This window comes from Scomber japonicus, chromosome 12 (genome assembly GCF_027409825.1).
Source record: "Scomber japonicus isolate fScoJap1 chromosome 12, fScoJap1.pri, whole genome shotgun sequence".
Lineage (NCBI taxonomy): Eukaryota > Metazoa > Chordata > Actinopteri > Scombriformes > Scombridae > Scomber > Scomber japonicus.
Genome location: NC_070589.1, coordinates 16671962 through 16697715, shown reverse-complemented (window position 1 = coordinate 16697715; position 25754 = coordinate 16671962). Strand labels below are relative to the sequence as shown.

The window sequence follows — 25754 nt, the reverse complement described above, 5'->3', positions numbered from 1 at the left end:
CTTACAGCACCTTACAGTGCCGCCTTGTGGTATAAAGTAGAAATGACATAAATGAAGAACACAACAATAGGGAGGGTTGAGAGAATTTGTAGGGAGGGAGGGGAGTAGGGGTTGATGGGAGGAAAGAGAGGAGAAAAGTTACCCCTACCTCTTCTTCTTCTCTTTCTTTTCTCTGTTCATCTCTTGCCTTCCCTTTCTTCTCCTTTTCCTCTTTGTCTTTCTCTTCTCTCTTCAGTTGCTCCCTCCTCTTCTTCTCACTCCCTTCCTTCTCTTTCTTCTCCCTCACTCTGGTTTAATCTCTGTTTCCTGTAGGCACAGCTTTACCACAGTTTCTACAAGAACAGTCCTATTTTCAGTGATTGCAAAGATCATCCTTTTCAAGGGCTTTCCTACTCTGTGTTGAAGTCAAACAGGATTTTGGTAATTGGCTAAATGAATTTCTGAGGTCTGCAGCATGCTTGCTCTACAAATTGATAGTTCACATAACGGTTGAATGGCCTCTTCAGGATGTATGCCTACGTCCTAATTATTTAATGAACTTCTAAGGTCTGCAGCATGCTTGCTGCTTTACATTAATAGTTCACACAGTTGACATAATAGTAGAATGGCCTCTTCAGGATGCATGCTGTGTTCTAATTTTTAATTAATTTCTGAAGTCTGGAGCATGCTTGCTCCTACATATCCAAATATCCAAATAGTAAACCATGGGTTTCTAAGTCCCTTAAGAGTCTTCTGTATGAAAATAAAATAGCTTTTAAGGCAGGTAACTTGCAGGTGTTGCACAGCCTTCAGACGGACATTAAAAGAGAAAATTAGGGAAGGCTCAATTAAATATAAAGACAAATTAGAATCACAGCTCAGGATGAACAACTTGGGCTCAGCTTGGGACAGTATGAAGACCATTGCTGGGGGCAAGGTACATGAAAGGAGTAGGCTAGAACTCTCCAGCTATAAATCTGACTCACTGCTGGCACAGGACCTTAACAGGTTCTATGTCAGATTTGATACACATGATTTCAGCGACAAACATTCTGAACTCATGTCATTAGGTGTTTTAGTAACTGCCGACCCAAGAAAAGACCTGGCCCAGACAATATTAGTGGCCACACACTGAAAGTGTGCAGAACAATTAGGCCCAATTTTTTACTATATATTCTGTCTGTCACTCTTCCTGCAGAGAGTGCCACTGTTATGGAAGCAGTCTGTAGTAGTGCCTGTTGCCAAGGTCAGTCACCCCAAAACCCTTAATGACCTAAGACCTGTTGCCCTGACCTCCGTTGTCGCAAAATCTTTTGAGAACCTTATTAAAGTAGAGCTTTTGGCTAAGGTGGAACCCCTTTTAGACCCCTTTCAGTTTGCCTATAGGGCCAAGAAGGGAGTGCAAGATGCCACAGTAACCCTACTAATATTCTCTATTTCATCTTGAAAAGAGTGGGAATCATGTTAGGTTACTCTTTGTTGATTTCTCATCAGCATGTAATACCATCCAACCCCACCTGCTAGCTGAGAAATTACTGTGCAACTTCAGCCTTGACCCAGGCCTGGTGGGCTGGATATTGGATTTTCTTATACAGAGGTATCGGGGTTAGGGTGAACAGTGTGCTGTTTAGTGTCCTTACATCATCCACTGGCTCCCTCCAGGGGTGTGTCTTGTCCCCCCTGCTGTACATCTTATATACAAATGACTGCCTTAGCCACTATGAAAATACATTATTAAGTTTGCGGATGACTCTGTCATCGTCAGCCTTCTTAACTCTCAGGAGAATCAGCATGGCCTTGTTATGGATGATTTCATGTCCTGGTGTGATGATGCCATTCTGCATCTAAACATCACTAAAACAAAAGACATGTCCATAGATTTTAGACACCTTCCCCCTGCGCCTCAATGTAGTGTAATTAAGGGACAGAATGTCGACATGGTGACTTGCTATAAATATTTAGGCACTCTGAATGATAATCAGCTAAAATTTGATTTGAACACTTCCTCTGTGTGCAAAAGAGGATATCAAAGACTGCACTCAGGAAACTTGCCAAGTTCCAGGTGGACAAATCACTTATGACTTTGTTTTATAGAGCTTTTATTGAGTCCGTTTTGATATTTTCTGTAATTTGCTGGTATGGAAATCTCCCCATCTGAGATAAGAATGCACTGCCAAAGATTGTGAAGGTGGCCAGCAAGATAGTGAGAGTGGAGTTTAGCAGTCTTGCAGAATTTTATAACAAGCAGGTGTTAAACAAAGCAATTAACATTTATCAAGACAAAAGTCACCCCCTGCATGGAGAGTATATGCTTTTACCAGCTGGCAGGCGCTTCAGCAATCCCATAGCTTTTAAACAGAGGTAAAAAAAATCCTTTATCCCTCTTTCCATCCAAGCACTGAACGCACTTTAGAGAGGGAGATAGTCCTTGTCCATCCTAGTCTGCCCGTCCCTGGCTTGGACGTACTTATTCGTATTTATTAGTTTTTCTTTTATAAATTCATGTTTTTAACTGCAATTAATTAATTTGTTGTTGTTGTTGTGTTTAATCTATTGTGTGGTCTGTGTTGTTGTTTTTTCTGTATTGCTGCTGCAAACTAAGTGCCCTTTTGTGACAAAGAATAAAATGAATCTGAATCTGAATCATAGATTTATTCATAGTCTGGCTAATGTTTAGTATATGCGTTATCTGGGCTTCTTCATAATTGCAGCCATGTCTAACTGCAGTAACATATTTTGATGGCCAGGAGGTGCTGTATCCTCACCTTATGGGGCAGAACTCAACGGAAATTAAGTATTGTGAGGCACCACAGGATGTTGTCACTCAGGGCTAGAAAGTGAGGGAGCTCTATCCACAGGCATGTCTTCCTCATGCTGTGTACACAAAGAAAAAAAGAAACACAAATATATAATTAACACAAATATTATAGTGTTGATTCACTTCTTCAGCAGCTTGGACCGATTCCTGATGGCACTTCATGAATGCAGCTGACATTTCAGCAACCCATGGGACTTTGCCCATTTTCTGTGACATGAAACAATCCATAATGACCTCTGACTTTTGACCTTCTCAGTTGTCATGTGGGGGTGGGGTGTGGCGTGGTGGCTAAAGCATTATTATATTAATACATTATTTGTGTAATCTCAACAGTAGTAAAAAGAGTGATACAGTATTATAGTGAATTGGGACACTGATATTCACCCTGCTGTCTTCATTCCATCTAACACACGCAATAGAGACCTGCTTCCTCCTATATTGGTATTTTGTGATGATTGATGATGACTCTCGGGATGATGATTTTTCCAGGAGGAAAACTGACATGAATTTGGAAACAGCATGCCAAGATTATGAGCCCAGTTTTGTGATTACAGTAATCCCTAGCTGTGTCACAATTCCAGGCTGTTGTTTACACTGTTAGGATAGACTAAAATAAATGATTGTACCTATTTGTTTAAACAGTAACTGATTAAATGTTAGCACTGACAGGCATCAATCAAATTGACACTGGGATTCCACTTATAAATCACATGAACAGGGAGCAAAAGTTTTTCTTTATTTTTTTGGTTCTCTAAGAAGTCCTCAAACTGTCTCAGAATCATCCACAATTCATACATTTTTCTCCAACTGTGAGCAGCCTGTATGGGTACTGACACTTGCTTGTCACTTTTGTGGTGTTAACACACTACATACTACATATTAATAGTACATAGTACATACTCAAAATATGCGTAAAATATGTATGCATTATGGAATTGGGCCAATGCCTGGAAACAGTGAAACTTAGAAAGTAGATTATTTTAAAACATACTACCATCACTTTGTACCATTTATACAATTTAAGATGCTGTCACTGGGGAATGCTGTTTTAAAACTAGTTTCTCATTCCACCTTTTTTGTGTCCTCATAAGGGATTGGTAAGCAGCCCCTCTTCACACACACACACACACACACACACACACACACACACATGCACGCACACACACACATAGACATGCGCACACTCACACACACACACATGCATATTCGACAGGTCATCCATCAAGCTTTCAATGAGCTGAGGATCTGGGGATTGTGGCCTAAATGAGAAATCATTGACTAGGAAACTGTGTGCTAATGGGGTCTGCTTCTGATTGGATAAGGAGATTGAACCAAGATCAGAGAGACGGCTGAGTCCCCTGCATTTAAACACTGTGGGGCACAGTCTAAAAATGAGAAGGCAAAGTAAGACAAAAAAGCACAGAAAAAATGTACAAAATGAGTAACACAGTGAGAGAGATGGGATTTGAACTGTTAATTGCTTTTCTCACTTGTGCTCATTGCATCTATCCATATAACACAAAACACTGATTAACAATTAGTAACGGTCAACAAGTCAGCGCTGAGTTATAGTGTGTTTTCAGAGTGTAAATTACAATAGTAGTTACTAATACAACACACATTCTGTGTGCAGCACATGTGGTTTTGACATTTAGGATTTGACATGGGCTTTGTTGCATTTTTGTGTGTGTATGAAGGCATGTGTGCCCTATCACTAAGCCTGGAACAGACCGATAATGCTCTGAGCATCACCTGGCAGCAATGTTTATTGATCTGATGCTGCATGCTGTGAGAAAAGATTGCTTTCAAAGGTCAATGTTAATATCAGAAGTTCAATGTGTTAAATTGGCGCTATTGTTTATTTGCATGTGCACATGAGTGCTTGACTGTTATGTCGGTGTGTGCATGTGTTAAATGAGGTCATTATCTAAATAATAAATGTCCAAGTGCATTGTTGTACCATGGCCAAGGCAGTCCTTCAAGCAGAAAGCTTTGAGCATCGCTGTTATGACATTTATTGATGGCTTGTACATCTTTTCATGAATCCTTTTGTTTTTCTCTGCTGTAACAATCATCATCACATGCTGTGCCAGTATGTCCAAGTGTGTGTCTGTGAATATATTTGGTACACACTATGCTCGTGTGTGACCACATGTGCATTTTTCCAAATGAATGCAGTAAAAAAGGGATACTTTTTTTAAAATTAGGCTTTTGTGACCTTGTGGTGTGGAATAAAGTCACAAATTGGTAAACAAAACATGGAGTGGGGAATCACAACAACAAATTCAAAAACACAAAATGCGATCACAAAACACAACACTCAGCTGGCAGAGCAATTAAGAAGAAAAGACTGTGCAAAATTGCAGAGCAAAACAAACAGAACTTTAATTAAATTGAATCAGTCTCACATAATGAAATTAATTACAGTTAAAGAGATAGACACACTTGGGCTTGGAATAAAAGGGGTTTCAACTTGTACTGCACAAGAACCTCCATTGTTTCTAATGTGTATTTCTATCTTGTTTTCTCAGAAGTTTAGGATTCCTACATTCAGACTAATAATGACGGATTTTCAGTTATCATAAAAGACAACTTCCATACCTGTTGTTGACTCAGTAATAACCACAAAGTTAACTGCATATTTAAATATGTGTTGTTATTTGAAATTATTGTATTTTTTCCCCTTTTGTTAATGCCATAAACTCAGTGTAATAGGTATTATCAAAAGTAGAAATGAGAAAGTAATGTTAGTGCATCAATAAAAGAAGGTAAAATGTATGACAAGAACCAGGAGACTAATGTATTTTTATGGTTATTAGTTGTAAAGTTATATTTATTTAGGCTTTATGGAAGTTATAATAATTAACATTAATACTATTTTCTTTCTTGTCACACCCACTCCGTCACCCATCACCACCACCACTACCAGTGATTTAATCTATCAGTATGTACTCTCATCCTCTCTGTTCAAGCCAGACTGAAGTGTTGCACTCTTTGTATTCTAATCCAGCAGTGGAGTTTCATTTGCTGGGTTTTGCAGAGGTCAGCCTATGACAGAGGATCAGTGTATGGCAGACAAAGGGCAGATTGATTTGACCTACGTTTTTCTGTCTCTCTTTTCACCGCCAGATGTTCATCCCATTTAGCGTGTTGGACTCTGGAATAGGAGATGTTGTGTGTGCATTCTGTCCATACATGACTCTACGAAGCACAAGCCCTGATGGCAGACTGAGGTTGATAGATTGACCGAACTGAACTATCTGTCACGGGCCAGGGAGGGGAGAAAAAGACAGATTCGGAGAAGAAGGAGGGATGCATTTTGATGGTGTCCCTTTGAAAAAAACAACTAGAAGAGAACGAGTGGGATTGGCTGTCACTGGAAGCTGACATAAAGTGATGAGCTGTCAGTCTAGTTTTGTTTTTCCTCATTAACAAGTCCACTTTCTAAATGTTGCCTTTGTAGGAAAAAAACTACTTTATGAGCTTCTCCAGTCGACCAGCTCATGATAACATATTCAAGAATACAAAAAACAATTTACTATGTGTCAAATGTTGTTGTTGTCAAGGAACCTCTTTTGAACGAGGTGGAAAAGGTTGGTGCATAAATTGAAGGGTGTATTATACTGAAGGGGGCTGGGGCCACACGGTTAATGAGAAACTTTCTTAAATGCTGCGACAACATAGGTGACAGAATGAGAACCCCATTAACCTCGTCAGTGATTAGAGATCCTTAATCACGAGAAAGCAAATGTATCATAATCACCATGGCCATCAAAAAAATGAAGTGAATTGTTATTGGGTTCATGGATGATTTTGGAACATATTGGATTTTGTTTTCAGGTTTTCAGGTTGGTGGTACCTTTTAGGAGATGGATCAGGTCTCTGATGCTAGAACATTGTCTGCAACAGAAAACCCTAACATGGAGTGACTGAGGAGGAAGATTCACTCATCTATTATCCATCATTCTATGTCTGAGTCAAAGCCATCACATGTGCACGTTTGATTGTAGTCACGCAAAAGAATAGATCCAAAAAGCGACATAGCCTCTCACACAGGCACTCACTCAGTCAACCCCCCCCCCCCACACACACACAGACACACACACAGACAGACACACAGACACACATGACGAAGCGCAAGCTGTAATGATGCTCTTACTCATTCAGTGCTGAGCAGAGTCTCCTCATTGTGTTGCTGTGATTAATGGTAACTAAAGAGCTTGAATATTGAATAGAATTAATGTGAGCTAACGACTTATTAATCAAACTGCAATACTTAAAACAAATAATGCCCTTAAAACAAATAATGCTTTCACTGCATCCCTGAGAAATATAGTGTAATCCCTGTTCTCCCTCTATGTCTTTCCCACACAGGAATCTAAACATGTATTAAATCTATTCTGTAAGTGCATACAGGTATTCTCATGTATGTTTATGTTCCTGTTTCCAGGCGCCTTTCTGTGTGTGTGTCAGAAAAATGTGATGAATGTCTCTGAAGTGTCTGTGTGCTGATAGCAGGGGACAGGTACCATCGGTCTTGGCATCATTGGCAGATTAATGAGAGTGCTGTATTTAGCTCCGGCCCTGTCTCCCTCTGTGACCTACTGTCACACAGTCGTTCTACTCTTGAAATTCAGAAAAACACCTTATTTCTAAGATGGGTTTTTATTGCCGGCATAGCTCTAACCATCAAACTTTTTCCTGAGGTCTGGTTGAATGCTGATTTTGCAACCACCTGCTAGACAGTGATAATTTTTCACAGTTAAATTTACATTTCTAGTCCAAAAAGAAAATTGGAAAATGTTTGTACTCTGCAGTGTAGCTCCAAACCAGCTGGCCTTTTCCTATGCAGCTGTTAAAGAATGCATTTTGGGTTACATTTACCCAACTTGCATGCATCTACCACAATGAACCTATTTTCCATCATCTCTCTTGAGCCATGACCCAGAAAGTACATTTATGACTGGGACTCGCTAGTGAGTCCTGACCCTCTATTTGGGGAACACTGGTCCAGTGCGCATTTGTATTCAGTGTTGGCTCTGTACTCATATTGTCAATGGCCAGTGCCTAGACTCCCGAAGATGGATGAAGCTAAAGCCCAGCCTAATAACCAGTCTATCCCCCCTGGGTGGGTGTAGCACTGCACTCTTCTGTCACCTGGGTCCCTGCACTATCTCCATATTGACTTAGGCATTTCATTTTCATGCATTCATATTCATCACCAGACAAACCTTCCTAGCTTCTGTGGTCTCTTAGAAACATCTCTCTACTTTTTTATGTCCCTTTCTGCCCAACTCCATTCTGCACCATTATAATCATCTAGCTCTGTTTGGTGAGTGTATGCCGGCTTGACATCAACTATATCTGTCTTATGCAGTCCTATATCACAAATCTAAATAATGAGGGTGTGTCTGAGTAAACATTGCTGTCGTCATGAAATATACTCTTTGCTTTCTCATCCTAAGTCTTTATTGTGGGATCTCTTGTTTTTTAATGTTGTAGTCAGTATAAAATGTGAGCTACACACCATTTTGCATTTCATGTCTGACTCCAACAGAACAGCAGTGACTTTTTACAGCAAACAAATGGGAATCAGGAAACAGGAGACAGAAAGGATAAATATAAAGGTCATGGCGCATTGCTCATGGAGAGGTAGATACTAGTTGGATGTTTACAGGTCAAAAGCACAATAAATTTGGGGTGAGCTCACAAAATGCAGGGGGGAAAAAAATCATTTGATCAAACTTGTCAGAAAATACCACAGTTTGAGAGGTTATTTTGTGTTGAATCTGGTCTTGGAATGGAGAAATGAAAACAGAACTGTGATGCTGCACTCACATGTTTAACTACATGTAAAAAATCAGGCCACAGAGAGAATGAGAGGCTCTCTACAACGTGTTTGGGCTCAGTATTGGTATTGGGCTGAGGCTCTTGAGTTGAAGTAGGCAAGTGCTTGTGTGGCTTTGTGTGGATCATTATCAGAGTGCTGTGTGGGTGAGAAACTGCACACACACACACACACACACACATACACACACACACACACACACACACACACACACACACACACACACACACACACACACACACACACATGTTATTGTATGTGTACTTTGTAAGGGAGGATGTGCTACAGCAGCAGCACTATTGTTCCTACCTCCCCTCATACTCTTCCTTCCTCACCCCCCCCTCAGGGTGTGGACAGCAAACAGGGACAGATTGGTTTGTGCTGCTCCTGTATTTGGAGAAGATCTGTGGAGTCATAGGTGATGATGGCTGGCCTGGTGAAAAATAAGGCCAGGTGGCTATCATAGGCCTACATAGCAGCCAGCACCAGGGGCCATGCTGTGCTGTGCCATGTCGCACTATAGCGCCACTCTTCACACCATTAAAAATGACAAATGCTCTCATCAGCTACTCTCCCAAGTTAGCAACTGCTGCCTGATGCTTCTGAAGCACTGGCTCAGTGTGTCTGCCCCAGTTCATCTGCTGGCCTTTGACACAGTTGAAGCCACCATTCATTAAATGTGAGTCACTTTTCATTTGCAATGTGTTTGATTTTTGTCATTGTAAAGGTTAGAAGTTGAATCATGAAGGGGCACAAAAGATAGACGTGGCGCAAACAGCTCAGCCTTCTTGGAAAAAAGCTAGACAAACTGTATTTATGTTCTCTTTAAGATCCATACCTTAACGTAAAGGAAATGATTTTAAAAGCTATACAATAGTTTGTAAACCCTACTGCTACAACTCTCAAGTCCATAAAAAGTAAAGCAGGTAAAAAAAATATCTGGGCCAGTGTGCTGTGAAGGGACAGCACTGAAGTATTAGGCCATCCAGTGGCCCCAGGTAAAACCAGGGCTACTCAGGCTGTAGATTAACAGCCCCATCCCAATTCTTCAGCTCCTGGCACTTGGGGGACATTTCTAGTCCAAGACAGGTGTATGGTTCTGGGCTACAGGGCAAATGTCTTCTTCCTCTGTTGAGGCAGACCCTGGTCCTCTGTGTCCCTGTGGGAAAAAGCCCATTGTGTGTACCATCTGTTGAAGAACACGTGCACACAAAGGGCTGACAAGGGTATAAAGGCAGGGAGCTGATGTGCAGCGCCTGTTTAATATAATTAGGAGGTGCAGTTGAATTTGCCAAAGCTATTAAAGAACATTTTCATTGCAAATTGCACTTGTGTATTTTATAATGGAGGTTTAAGGGTGCCAAACCATGTATAAGGCTGTTTCAGTAAATTTCAAAAATGTGTGGTGTTAGATGGAAGAGTGGGGTGGGGGGATTTGGCAAACAGTCAGACTAAACAGGGTAAAAAAAAACCTGGCTCAACCATCTTTTTTAATATTAATTGTGCAAAACATACTGTGACTTATTTAATGTCCTAAGTGAACATAATACTTATTGTAACCAACACTTACAACTTATGTAGTGAGCACGAGAAATGTTCAACAGCAGCATTATAATGAAGTATAGACTGATAGACCACGGGGGGGTGGAATGGGGGGGGGGGGGGGGGGGGGGGGGGCTTGATGTTTACTTCTGATGCAGTAGCTGCAGACATCCGACTGGTGGGGCTATTTCCCTTCAGTGAAGCGGACACCGTTTCAAATAGGTCAAGGAAAAGTTTTGTGTTTTGACAATGCGAGGTGGGAGGAGCGGAGGGCTGCCGATTGGTTCGTGAGTTTCAGCTCCCAGTCAATGATTGGTCCCGGCACTCTAATGGGGCTGTGAGCAGGCAATGTCGGGTCCCCCACCTCATCTCCCCCCTCCACCCCCCCACCCCCATCCTGCTCCTCGCACCCCTCAGCCCCTACACTCGGCTGTTCCCCGGCAGTGATTGTCACACATTGTTTACTACGGCTTGAAATGTGACTCACAACACAGGCTATCTGCTGGAGTACCGCTCTGACAATTGAGGGATTCCTTTGACGCGCACCGTGCGTGTTGGTTATTTGGGGACAAGCTGTGGAGACTACCCTTCTGCCATGACAGTGGATTTGCTTACGCTTTTATGCGTGCTGGTCATCACATCTTCTGCGATGGAAGGTAAATTAGAAATTGGGATTATGCCTGTTGTAGATGTGGGAATGCTTCTTTCCAGGACGTTCTGTGTACCTTGGGGATGATAGGAGCGTTTTCTGTTGGGCAGCGCTGCGCCTCTGGCACAGGGATACAGGGATGTCATACACGTGGATCGCAGCAGATTGCCGTGGTTATCCTTGTGTGTTTCGGAGCTTTCTATCCTCTCGCACTGCTGGTTGTCACTGATGTTACTTGTTCCATATGAAGAACAATACTGTGTTTTAATACCTTTTATAGAAGTTTATTAGTTGCCATTTACGAAAACATATTTTTTTCTCACTCCTCTGTCTTCTATACATCAAAAGTGAAAGAGGACAGGATACATATCATCTATCAATTGTGTTATTTTAGGTTCCAATATCCCATGAGCGTTTTTTTTCCTCTGAAAACGAAGGTTACTTTTTAAGAATCTGCCTGCAAGAAATCTCATCATGTTTTTTTTTTTTAAAGTGGGTTAATAATATTATTTCAGGCTCCTTAGAATCATTCAGTGGCTTTTTGAAGTGGTGAGACAAACCCAATCAAATTAAACTCACTAGAAAACTCTTTTTTGCAACCTGAATTTTGTGTAAGGTAAATTTGTATTTTCTCATCAAAAAGCAGTCAAATGAGTCTCCCCGATTTTAGACTGTCTTTGTATCTATTCTCCTCTTTCCTTTCATCCATCATAATCTCCCACTTTCTGTCTTTGTCTTTCCGTATCTCCTCCTATTTCCTCTTTTCTCACTCTCACACACACACAGTCATCGGGACAAGCGGTGGTGCCACTAGTAGCTAATATCTTCTCAGTTAAACATGTTTTTCATTTCCGCTGTGGGACCCCAGGGACTGAACACTAGGCTGGAGCCTGGCTGCTGGATGGGTATCCCAGCAGCATCTTGGATATATAATGTCTCCACTCATTTTCGCTCATTCTTGCCAATAAAACATACACAGGAACACCAACACGCCAGCTTCTCGATAACTGTCCGTAACCACTCACTAACGCTTACATAAGTAAATTAGAAGCACAAATAAAATGAGTTTTCTCACATGCAGCTTTTCTCTTTAATCATTTACAACTCTGCTCTTGGACTACTCCCAGCTCCGGCTGTGCTCTGTAATTCGGCAGTGTCTTTGTTGTTTGCATTTATCAGATTTCAACACAGTTATGGATACCGAGCCCAGGCCCAAATTGCTACCTCTCTGAGCCTGGATATTTTCAGGTTCAAATGTGTACCCAGTGGGGAATGACAGTAAAAATGTCAGTTCAGAGAGTTGAGTGGAGAAGTGAAATTTCCCTGCAAGGAGAGGGGATTTGGGATTTCTGCTTTAAAATATGGGATGAGAGAGAAACAGATGGGCAGGGAGATGGCCCCTGGGTTACCCCGGTAACAAGGATGAAAGTGATTTCCTTGTTTGGGTCACTAATTGAAAGGAGGTTGTCCCATGGGCTGGTTAAAATCGTCACTGATCTGAACTCCAATCTGTTGCTCTTTCATTTTTTTTGTTTTGTGTGTGTGGGTTTGGGTGTGTGTGACAAAGAGAGTGGGGCCATTGACCACATTATCTCTGCCTCTCCTGTCACCCTTAATCTGATTATGAGTCCAAATCAGCCGATAATCACAAAGTGTCAGGGAACTGGGTGCATGTGTGTATGAGCTTGTTTGAAAGGTTAGAGTAAAGAGCAGCCCTGACCATATGGACACATACTTGCAATGAATTGAATAATTTACTTAACCTCCTTTCACACACACACACACACACACACACACACACACACACACATACACCCACAGTAAACGCAACGCACATCATTGATAAACTGATGAACTGTGGGATGAAAATCATATGGGGAAAATACTCTAAGCATGGATGGATGGATAGATGACAGGAAACCATATTTAATAGAAAAATGAGATGGAGTGTTTTTTATCTTGAGGGTGCAGTGGTGTGTCACTGTGTGAACGTGTACGTGTGTCTGAATCAGGTGAGATGAAGAACCGAGAACCGATTTCATCAAGTGTAATGTTTATTGTAGAACTTTATAGGCACAACTATAGTAAACGGCACACTTGCACGCAGAGACACAGTCCCACACATGAAGTCGTGATATCTGCAAAAAGAAATGTATTCAGCTACAAGTTATTGAAGAGGGAGGGGCAGTCAAGCCTAAAGCAAAGGGCTAACAGAGAAGAGAGTGAGGATGGGGATTTGCATGCCATTAGAAAAAGAAGCAAGTGCAGTGCTCTGTTTCACCCTCATTTGTCTCCTCTCTCTGTTTCTCCTTCTCATCTTCACCTTCTCTCTGCCCACTTTCCTCTACACCTCCCATTTCTTTTCCTAATTTCTTTTTCCCACTCTGTCTTCCATAATTCTCCTCACTAATCTCCCCATTCCCCTCTTGTCTCCCTCCTCTTCTCTTCTGCTCGCTCTCTCTCCGTGGTGTGCGGATGGTTCTTGCCAACAGCAGCAGTAATTCTCCCCTACTTACAGAGCCATTGCTTATTTCTGTTTGCCCTTAAACCAATTAGGCTTAGATAAGCCCGCTCATTTAACGGCCTGGAACTGGGTGGTGGAGGATGAACAGAGGGAAACAGCGGTTGAAAGATAGACAGGGACCGAGGAAGATATAAAAAGAAGATGAGAGAGACAGAGGGAAGGAGGTCAGTGAGTTTCAGAAAAGATGAAGTACGTGTGTTTTACAAATGAGTAGCCTGAATTTGAACAAAACTGTGGAAGTGCAGGAACAGTGGGCCATTTCAGTTGTCTGATAGATGCGTGAGTGGTGCTATACTGAGGTAAAAAAGCAGCAGCATTCAGTATGAGTATGACAAGAGAACATTAGTAATGTGCTGTAACCAGTCCCTTAGGATACCGTGTTAAGTACCTGCACTGTACTATGATAATGCTTCATCCTTAGGGGCCAAGTGGATTGAATGGAAAATATCATAGCTTCCTGAATAAACATAATGATAGTAAGCAATAGATGCTCAGAACCGCACACTGTTAATATACATTAATGAGGCGTATTAGAGTGGCATATTGATTAGAGAGGTTAGAGGACAGAGTGTGTTTCTGCTGAGGTGTCTTTGAGCAAGACCCTGACTCTGCTCCACAGGCATTCTCCCATAGCTCTGACCTTAAGCTCTGACCTCACTGCAGAGAGAAGTCAGAGAGTCTGTCTCCTGAGATTCATAAAGCATCATGTTATTATTATTCTCTTGGTGAGCTCTTTGTTGTAATCAGAGCAGTGAAGCTACTGGAGTTGTATTAAAACAAACTTTGAAAATGGGTAATAGCTTTATGAAGCTACCACATGGTTTTGCCAGACCTCAATTTCGCTGCTTTTATCGTGGTCGGGCAAGGCTCAAGAGGCATTTGTATGTCAATTCACATTGGATGTAAAGTAGATGACTGACAGTTACCACCTGATTAGACAAATGGATGACTCACTGGGTTATTGGTGGTCAGCTGATAAATTATGTTTCTTTTAATATTATGCCTATCCTAAATAATAGTTCCTGATATCTGCAAGTTATGAGCGGGGCAAGTCACACCATCATCTAAACACTGTAAATTCTTAGATGATCTGTACCTATTGAGGCTCAAATGATTCTTAACTTTTTCTCTGACTTAAACCTTGTAACTGAAAACTGAGCCTGTAGTGATGTAGACTGGCTTTACGAGGCTAGTGTAGTATTGAGTTAAGAGTCTTCTACTACTCAATGTGTGAGTTGTGCGTACGTGTGAGCTCACCAGCTGTGCAGAGGAGACAGCCTGTGAAAAGAGTCCTGTTGAGTCTCTAATGGATGTGAATGTGAGATTGATCCTTTCCTCTGCGCTCTCATTTCAAATCGTTAGAAGAGGGTAAAATAAAAATATCATTGCGACATCAGCCCATCGGTTGATGTGGTAGGACAGAAAAAACATAAAGGATTGTGTATGTGAGAGCTCATGTAAATGTTCAAGTGTATTTTGGCCACGGGCACTACTGCTGACCTGGGACCATCTGAAATAGAATTCAATTTTCCACTCATTTTGTACCGCTGTGTGTGTATTGTACGTTTGGGTGCTTGTGTTGTCAGTAGAGTGCTAAAGCCATTATGGCTGGCAGGGGCACTAGACATGGCCTCATCCCATAATGGAGGCTTTATTTTGCCCACAGTGAAAAGACTATCAGTGTTAAGGTGCGCTTACGTGGCCTAGTCATCTATGACGATCCCCAGTGCATACCCCTGCCTGCAGCACATGTACCTGCAGTGCTGTAAATGTGCCTTTTTTTGTGGAAATATTGTGCTTGCATGCAGGCAGTGTAGCAAGAATCAGTGGTATGAGTGGGTTTTTCTCTTCACAATATGGTTTGTCACATATTGTAGTATAGTGTATAGTGCGTATTTTCTCTTGGATAATGTGATTGTTTGCTCCTCACACTCTCTCTCTGTGTTTCTCTCCCTCTCTCTCCATCTCTCTCTCATACACAGACACACACACACACGCACACGCACACGTACATATAACGCATACGCACACACAGTCCCCCTCACAGCTCACCTTACCCTAGAGACATCTGAGCCATGGGAAGGCCAGATGGTGGATGCAAGTTGGGGGCTGGTATGCATGTGCGCATTTTTCTGTACGTCCCTTTGTGAGTGTGTGGTTTTATGGGAGAGTGGAGAGAGAAGATGAGAGCAGTAGACACTATACAACAAGTCCTCTAATTCAAACGACCACACAGGATATTTTTACCATGGCCCCCAGAACTACCCATAAGAGTGTTTTCTAATATGGCGTCTGCATCGGCAATAATCTGCAGGACAAGATCATTTGACTGTGCAAAACTGTTACAAAACACTGTTAAAAATGAATCATGTTTTGCAGGTTTAGGGAAAGGGTTGGTCATGGTTTTGGTTAAAATTATCACTTGAAACATGTATGAATATGGACATTTGTCATTTTATATAGATGTAATCTGAACTGTGTTTGTTACCTATAGTGTCGTTTTTCTTGGGAGGACAGGCTTGCACTATACTGTGTGTGTGTGTGTGTGTGTGTGTGTGTGTGTATCTTTGTGTATCCTATTCCGATCCATTCCAGATTTGGGACTTGTTTTCTCTCCCTTGCTGTGTGGATATTTATTGTTCTTTACTATGTTGTCTTCCAGTGTCTTTCACACATTCCTGTGTCTAGAGATTTGCTGTGGAGATGCTATCAGCAGTGTTAGGTTCTGCTCGTCTTGCTTCGTGCTTGGCCCTTATCAGAGCAGGTGGCTGACAGTGGGACGAGGGCTAAGGCCTTATCTGTCCAATCTCAGGGATAAGCAGACCCACTGCATCAGCAACATACGAAACACATTAGAGCACAGGAGTGAAAGCAGTGACGCTTGTGACACAGTTCAACCTCAAACTGTGTGAGTCATCTGTTTCCCGGTAAAGCCAGCTCTCTAAAATGGCAAACATACAACACAGACACACACGCACACTCCCACACACATACTCATCAAGATTTGATGTTCACAAGAGTACAAACTTAGAGATAACCCTCCAAGCCACACCTACTGGAAAATGACAATGCCAGTAATCGATTGGGTGCAGTGACCCAGCTTCCCCACCACTCGAAGATAGTGGTGTGAAAAATGTGCCTTTTCTAATTCCTTCTCTGTCTCTCAGGCTTTTTTTCCCTCCATTATCACCTGTCCTAGAGATTGGGTGACAGTTGTTCAGTCAGCAGGAAAAGGGGAGCCTCTTCGATATTTGTTGAGTCGAGAGGCGAGAAGAGAAAGTACTGATTATCGAGTCTTATTTCCCACTTGTTCATGCAGCCTGGCTCTTGGGGGCCTCCATGCTTATAGCCCCTTATCCTCTGCCTTCCTTCCACCCATGTCCCCGAGAGCTTCTGTCCCCCAACCCTCCCTATACCAGCTCCAGCCAATCCACATCCACAAAGCTCGTTGTTGATTTGACTTCCTGGGCTGGTCGCTCGTTCTTGTCTGCTAGATTGCTCTTTTTCAAGAAATTTTAATCAAATCTGAGAGATGTTGCAAGTTACAAACCCTTCTCCCCTACAAACCTTCCCGTCTCTTTCACTTCTTCCCTCTCTCACGTGCCTCTCTCCCCACACTTTTTTTAAGTTAAAAACAGATGCATTTATGAAGCATTATAGGTCTTTCTTCAAGGAAAAATGAGAAATATGAGCCTGTCCCTGTGAAGATGTAATGGACACGGCATTGGCAGGAACAGGAAAAAGACTATTGGGGTTGTAGGCTTGTAGGAACAAAGAACTTCATTTATGATTGTTAAAATGAGATCTGTTTTTAGTCAGGACTAGAATGATTTCATTTGACTTGTAAGCCCTAAGGCGCAGGCTTAAGGGCTGCAAACGGGAAGTCTGGCAGGTCAAAGGCTGAAAAAAGAATGGGAGGAGGCAGGTGTAGTGGTGCAGAGTCTTTTTGTGATTGTGACTTTCAAAGTGTGGGAAAGTTTTTAAAATCTACAATCACACTGATAAGCTTATCAATTTGACTCATTTTGTACACTTGGCAACCACACACTACAATCTTTATGTGTGTATCACTGTGTTTATTTAGCAAATCCCTTTGTCTCTGAAGTCTAAATGTACAATATATGAAGTTCTCACTGTACAAGAAAAAAAAAACAACTTTGTGGTAATTTTTGCATTTTAAATGAATCAGCAGCCTAGAGGATGCTGTGTCTCCAGTGCTCAGAGGAATTAAAGGCACGACGTTAAATAGGGCTGAAATTACGGACAGTGGTGGTTTCACTTCTGATTAAATAAAGTCGGCTCCTCCACAGGCTGTTTCTCATAGGGATTGACACGCACCCTCACACACACACACACACGCACACACGAGCACAGATGTGAATGTGCCGATACACACATACACAGTCATACACGCACACACACAGACACACACACACATAGCTTTGATGTGTGAAAAGGAAATGAGCATAGACGGAGAGCTAAGGGCCTGGGTCTGGGGCCTGTCCCATTATTAATGAGTAAGTGCCAGTGCCTCTCCCAGGTTTAGGACATGTGGACATATTTCATCATTCGCTTGCCCTTCTCCTCACCATAAATGTAATCTCTTATTAAACATTGGATTCTTGGCAAGAGAGGGGCAGATCGAGAGAAACTGTGCATGAATATTTGTGTCTCTCTGTGTGTGTCTGCGTTAGCATGAGAAATGGAAATGGTGTGGTAGAGAGAAATGAAGTGTCGGCGCAGTGCAAAATGGAATGCTAGCTTCTGAGAGGGACAGTGAATGGGCCAATAAGTAGCAGTGGTGGGAGGACACTTTTCACCCTGCATAACACCCAGTCCCTCTGCCAGGCAAATTTCTGCCTGCCCCATGCTGTCCACTTCTCTAGCTGGATAAGAAGAGAACGTTTTTTGAGGTAATTAACTATTGATTTGAAGCACAGAGGGTAATGGGAAATGAGTGAACAGCATCTCGATCCACCAGAAGTTGTCTGACTGGCCAGAGTACACCTAGAAAACTGACAGGGTAAAATAGGTATTTCCCTAAAACTGACAAAGTCAAAGGTAGTCTGTTTGACTTTCAAGTTTTGTACTATGTATTTAGGCATTTAAGCAGATTGCAGGCAGGAGCATGGGTTTATAGGTTCAGTGTTCAAGATTGTGCATATCAGATTTTGTTATCTAATATTCAGTATATATTCAATATAATTTAATAATTTTTTTCCAGTTTTCATTTTTATTATATTCATGTTATGTTTTGAGGACTGCCCTGAGAAATTGATTCCAGTCAACTGTTGACCCCCTGCCCTTCATATATAGTTATGACTGCATGAACTTAAGGGCCCCATTTTAATTTGATGCATCCCAAGGTCACATCACAACCTAGCATCCTTTGTCATAAATCTTGCATTAATAATATTGAATGTTTGGAGTGCTTTGGTTACCGCGCTTGCCGTCCGTGATTTCACTCCAGCAAGGGACCTTTGTTACATGTCATTCCCCTCTCTCTCTTTCTCTGTTTCCTGTCAGCCTCTATGCCAGCTACTTTTGAATAAAAAACAAAAAACATGATATAAAAAAAAAACATTAAAAATGTACTTTCTGTAGATGTACAAATAGGCCTAAAAGATATTTCCCATATACTGTGGATACATATTTTTAGTGATGGTGTAGTATTCCTTCCTCCGTCCTCCTTTTAAAGCTCTATGTGCTATTTATTTTGTTAGAGGCGAGCTGGAGGACAAGGATTAGGACTCATTTGTGCAAGAGAACAGAGGCAGAGAGGGACAAAGAGACAGAGGGGGAGAGAACGATAGGCCTGTATCTGCCTACGATCTTATTTGTGCTAATGAGGAGTCTGGTGGTTGTGGTTGCTAACCCTTAAGCACATCCATCCCTTTCGAGTATTTATGCCTGCGTGTAGCTTTTTGAGAGTACATCTCTTTGGCTGTCTGTGGGGAGTGTGATTTGCCTTTTTATAAAAATATCTGCTATAATGAATGATGTGGAAAGAATTGTTTGGCACTGTGAGCTTGGGTAGGTTGTATATTTTCCGTTGGTATGGACTTGTTTGCGAGTGTTGCTGTTAAATCTATGAAGGATGATTTGACTAGTTAGCACAGCAGTCTTAGACATAACACACCCAACCCAGACCTGTTTTGTAATGGGGCGCTGTAAACAGTGTACAATTCATGCCCCTCTCCAATTGTTCCCTCCCTCCTCATCCCTTATTCCTATGAAGTCTCTTCCCTCACTGCTTTCTCTCTCAAGGCTGGGCATTTAAATCGGCATGCCTTTGATGTGAGCATCTTACACTCTTAGACATCCACTCATCAGATTGACACTGATGTCTGGGTGGAGTCAGCCCATTTCTGAGAGCTGGGGAAATGAACTACTTGGATATACTGTACACACATATGGCATGCACTGCAGTCAGGTAGTTTTAAATAAGGTAAAGTGGGATGTGGACGTGAGTGGACAGATGTGCCTGTTCAGATACACAGATTTGCCACTATGGCCGTGCTGCATGCAGTCGCTGATATGTCAAGATGACAAACGTTCCCACTAAGCTGAGCTGAATGTAATTGTACAGCAGTTTTCCAGGCTCCGTTTTACAACTGTGTCACATCAGGTTTAGAGGAAATTCAATTCATATCAAAAGATACATCCTTGACATATAAGTGATGTGAGATTATTAATGTATGATATCAAATGCTCTACTCTTTTATTATACATTTTCTATCTAAATGCACACCAGCACAGCCTTGGATTTCTATTACAGGCGCAGTAAATGATAAATGGTTTGTAATGGACTAACTAGACAGGAAGCGTGTGATTTGTGTAAGTCTGTGAGTGTATATAATACTTTAAATCAATTATTTATCATTAATTATTAGTGCAATTCTGTTTTGTTCTAAAAATATCTCACTGCAGACAGTCTTAGTTGGTCTTGTTTTTCACTCTTTAAGCTTAGCTGTGATTAAATGTGTGCAGTATAATTATCATCATGGTGTGATTTGTACATTGTAGTACTTTAAAAATTACAGGTTTGAGATGTCCTTAATATACCAATTAAATCTATGGTGAAAATACTGTTGTTAAACCTGTTTGATCCTTAATTCTGTCAAATTTACACTGTCATGAAGTCCTTCACAAACGTTGTTGCTGTGGCTAAGACATTAAGGCTGAACCTGCATTTTATTGTTCATTCTTTTCTGTGTGTTAGATGTCAATAGGAGCTTATTGGGAGCTGAAGACTTGTGGTTCTCTAACCTTTTGATACCAGGAACCCTTAAACTGACACAAATTACACAATGGACCCCCATGTGATAAGATGTTGTCCAAGTGTCGCACATCTGATTATAATTTTGCATTTAGATGTTGTATAACAGAAAGTGTATGAAACCCATGACCAAAAAAGTCATTGTGTTACTTAAGGATGGAATTAGAGTGACAATGTGTCATTCCTCTTTTTTCTGGGGATCTCATGGAACCCCCTCAAGAACCCCAGGGGGTCCCCCAACTTCACTTTGAGAACCGCTGCTGTAGACTACTTCCTGGCACTGCCTTTCCTTGCCTATCCTTTACCTGAGGGCGCTTTCACACCAACAGCAGTTGGTGCGCACTGAACAGTCCATTCAGACAGAAATCTCTTAGTTCGGTTTGTTTGCATTGGTATGAAAGCATCAATCGCACTCGGGTGCACACTAAATCAAGCGGACCAAGACCTCCAAAAAGAGGTGGTCTTGGTCCACTTGACTCCACACCAAATGCCGACCTACCTGAAGATGAAGGAACGTCAATCGGACCAATCTTGATTCGTTTGCAGGTGTGAATGCGGACCACACCGCAGCCTGTATGCTACATAATAACAATTTTACTGCCTGGTGCGGACCAAATAATCAAACTAATGGTGTGAAAGCGCCTTTAGAGCTTTGTGACCCCTAATTCCAACTCATACTATACAATACACATTGTTTGTTTTTGACATGATACCAAATACTCATAATTGCATGGTTGTCATGTAATAATATACTCTGATATAAAGGTAAAAACACAACTTTGTTTAAATTTCCGTAACGCTGCAGATATTTCTTTAGATACACAAAACAAGACTGATCTCTATCAGGGAGGTCTTAGATATATTCTGTGTTTTATCACTTTTATGTCACAGAGTACAGTACCTTTTTTCCTGCAAAAGGGCATCATTTCAGTATTAAGGTGCTTAAGTTTAAATGAGGCACATTACTCTGTTCCTCCCAACCATTTCATGTGGATATATCATGTTCCAACCTGTATTAATGTCAATACTGACTGTGCAATACCAATCACAAAACAGCCATCACGACAAAAGCAGCTGGCCAAGCAGAGTCATGCAGGGATTTGCTGTGGTGTGACAGTCTCCAAGTCCTTTGTTCACCATGCCAAGTCTTTAGTCTTACCTTCCGCTGACAACACTAAACAGGTTAGGGCGATGAGCGAATGATGTCTCTGTATTGGTATATTTTTCAAAGCCACTCTGATTTGCACGCTCATATTTGTTCTGGGTTTTTCCTGTCTTTTCTTTTCTTTTCTTTTCTTTTTTCTTTTCTTTTCTTTTCACCAGCGAATTAAATCACGAGAAATGTATTTGCCTGAATGTGCTTGTGTACAGACATTCATAATTGCGTGATAATGCATGAATATCTATTATTGTACTGTATATGGAGTGGTGTAGCTGTGTGTAACAAGTGATGACGCCCCACCCTTTAAATGAATAAAGGGGCTCCATTAAAACCTTACCAGCCCATCTGGTTCCAGCTACGTTTATGCTATTTTGCAGTTAAATGTTCTTTCACATCTAAAATAATCCTAAAATGCACCATCCATTTTCACATGAACGCTTCTATATGTTGACTTACCTAGCCCAGGGTAGGGCTGAGAGGCACAGGCATTCAATGCTCTCTTCATGTGATGGTTATAACTCCTGACAAGGTCACTGTGTGAGTCTGTAAGTGTGTCCATGCATGTATGTGTGAGCAGATTCAAGCATGTTAGAAAAAAAAGAAAAAAATCACTCTGCTTACGCTAAAAGGGCTTTCACACACCTGTCAGTGATTGCTTGAAAGAGGACACCTTCTTTCTGCTATTATTGACAGCTGAAAATGTGGTGGGAGTGTGGTGAGTGACTTGCATTTCTGCACATGTTCTCAATCAATTTGAGGCTCAGGTAATGCTTTGAAAATCTACTTCCTTTGATAAACATCATGCGCCTGCTTCTGAAAGGAAAAAAAGCATGATGGATGGTCATAGTGCTTCTGAAAAAGCAGAAAAGACAAAAAGTAAACGAGAAGCCGCTCCCTGTCTGACTCTCTGTCTGTCTGTTGCCTTGGCTCTGAAGATTGATTGTGAATCGTCCAGGACATATGAGCGTTGCGATCATATCATGGATCACTGCATGGGGAGGGAATGACAGATGTCGTAAGTGTCCTCTGTTTATTTCAAAGGCGAGAGTGTGTCTGATGGATTGGTTGTGATATGTGGATATAAGGATGATTTGTCATCTCTTATGTGTCTCTGTGTTTTTGTTAACATTTAACAGGGCAAATAAAGGATTTGTCCCATTTGGTCTAGGTGTCCCAAAGTTAGCAAGCATTACTACTGAACAAACTCAATGTATATCACTTCAAATATATTTATAGTTTAAATAATATAATAGAGTAAAGTTTATATATATATATCAAGTATGGATCATTTTATTAGGGCATTTATGAATTTTTTTGTTGACCATGACCATGATAAGTCTTTCCAGACTGAGTTTGACTCAAATAAATGGGACACCCCACTGAGGTGAAAGGTGCTGTGGAAGGAAAAGTTAAGTGTGCTTCATTCAAGGTCATTTTGATTGGCATATGTATTCTGTTTAAGAGGCGCCAAAACTACTGAGCTGTGTAGACATGAAACAATGTTGACAGGCCTGCTCAGCTGTGATCACTACTGTCACACTGCAGATTAGTTACTGGTCCCAACACACACACACACACACACACGCTTTCTCACACACGAACACAGGGTCCTTTTCTGGACAGTAGATAGGGTCATTAGTATGGATGATCATTTCTACTCTAACAGCTCCTGATTGCTTTGCCTTTCACATTGTGGTGACATCAGCACTTTGCTAATTGACAGATAATTGCCAATAATCACGAGATGGATCAGTGAGAGTCCAATTAAAAGCACTTGCTGCAGTGTGCCAGTTCCGTTAAGGAATCTGTACCGATCGCTGTGCCCTCATTTAGTATAGCAGGTTAATCAAATAGGTTTTTGCAAGAACAATTTTGGAAACGGCTGACAATTGCTATATTTTTATTCCAGAATTGTAGATGGAAATGTTTAAAACATTCCCTTTGGAATGTCCATTACTATTTTTGCTGCTACCTCTGTGAGAGATAACAGCCATGCATTTTGTAATAGGATCCTGTCTGTTGGGAGAAGATGGAGGAAATCACTGGGAGCAGGAATGCGCTTGACTTGCTCGTTTAGGTCAGTGAAGGAAGTGCCGGTGTGTGTTTGCGTGCATGTGTGTGTCCATGCAGGCATCTATGTGTTGTCCAAAACTGTGTTTGCTCAGCAATAGAAAAACTGAAATGTGATATGAATATCCTCTCCATTCTTCCATGAAAGTACCTGAAAATACCCTTGAAAGGGCCCCATTTAGGCTCGCTCCCAGACAATACAGTACAATGCCCCTGATGACAGGCTAACTGGGAGAGGAAATAGCCCTGCTAGGGCCAACATAATAGCGGAATATTCTGGAAGTCACAGGAGGGATTTATGGAACCAAATAGTCTTTTTCTAACATTCAGTGAAACAGAGTGTGTGGCGTATTTGTGTGTCCGTGTGCACTGTGTGTGTGTCTGTGTGTGTGTATGTGTGTCTGACATGCTGACCCTCTTTGCTGTCTATGGACCACATTCTGTCATGTGGTAGATGTGTGAATTGGAGCCTTGCCTAGCCCGTCAATCAGATGAAGAGATCATTAGAGGTGTCAGACTCAAATCTCTCATCTCTCTAATCAGCTGTCATGCTAACAACACCAGCTTCTGCATGTGCCCAGCTGCCAAATATAAGTTCACACAAAGGAAAGGACGATAGATAATTTCCTTGAGAATTTTGTTCTGGTGTATTATGTATAAAATTTAAGTAAGCATCACTCAATTGTTCTCTCTTCCCATAATCCTCTAGTGGACAGGAGATGACTCCATCTTGGGGTCCATATGGACCCCATGTTGACTCCATGTTGCTCTCTATCAGTTGGGGAATGGCAATTAGCGGTACATTTGCTTAGGATGGCATGGAACCAGAGACCTGTCACCTCTGCTTCACAGTTCTGCCTTTGAAGACGTGTGTGCGTGTGTGTCTGTGTGTCTGTGTGTGTCTGTGTGCATGCATGTATGTCAGCATTCATGGAGGGAGGGAGCACGGCACCTGGTTCACAGCAGGGAGTGGGATTGCTTCCCCGAGAAAAGGTGTGTGTAGTGTGTGTGTGTGTGTGTGTGTGCGCAAGGGGGAGAGGGCAGGGTGTAGTGAAGGCATATTGTGTGTGATCAGAGGCAGAGCAGCATCTAAATGCATGCGGTTACTTGTAATCAATGTTACAGCAGCTCCCTTTGGGTATGCTAATGTATTCTAAAATGCTAATGGTTTTCTGTCCCAAACCCCCAAGTTGTATCATATGAGTGAATGAGTGATCTTGCATGCAGTGATGATGAGATGGAAATCTGCTTGAGGAATGTCATACAGTCGCTTGGGAAAACAAATTCCCACACATGAGAAACAGTGCCTCACGACTGCTGCTGTATGGATTCCTTAGGTGGCAGCATTTGCGTCATGTTTGTTAGAATAATTTGATTGCAATTTAAAAGTCCCTTTCATCTCTGTAGTGAAGGATTGATGTGACACAAAATGGTCGGCAGCCCATCGAAGCAGATGGGGGAATATGTGTCTCTGATATGATAGGTAGCAGTAGCCTCTTGAGATCAGAAATTGCATGTACCTGCTTTGAAATACCACCTTGATCACATAGCACCTGGGTTATGGGGCTTTGTTCCTGTCTTTATTCAAGGGTGTGGTCTTTCAATTTGACAGCATGATTTATTGACTTCACATTCAGAATTTGTAACTCTTCCCTCAAAACTCAGCCATGGTACTGAAATAGCCCTTGCTTTACTCTGCTTCTACTGAAACTATATGCTTGCATTCAGATATATTTTTGCTTGCACAGATTTCCCTCTCCAGCTTTAACCCTTCTCCTTACACTCAGGCTGTTTCTGTGCGCTCATGAAACACCTGCTCTCAGATTTCTGCTCTGCTCTCAGGTTGTTTGTACAACACCTCTGTCAAAATTCCCTAACCAGGA

The 25754-nt window shown here is 41.7% G+C and overlaps 1 protein-coding gene across 1 annotated transcript in view; it reads left to right on the top strand.

Annotated features, from left to right (window-relative positions):
• Positions 1-10727: 10727 nt before the first annotated feature.
• The window catches only part of LOC128369051 (ephrin type-B receptor 1-B), a 156991-nt gene continuing 141964 nt past the window's right edge, over positions 10728-25754 (top strand). Inside the window, exon 1 of the mRNA XM_053330008.1 lies at positions 10728-10843. Coding sequence (XP_053185983.1) covers positions 10783-10843 — 61 coding nt within the window. The 5' untranslated portion in view covers positions 10728-10782. The remainder of the gene's footprint in view (positions 10844-25754) is intronic.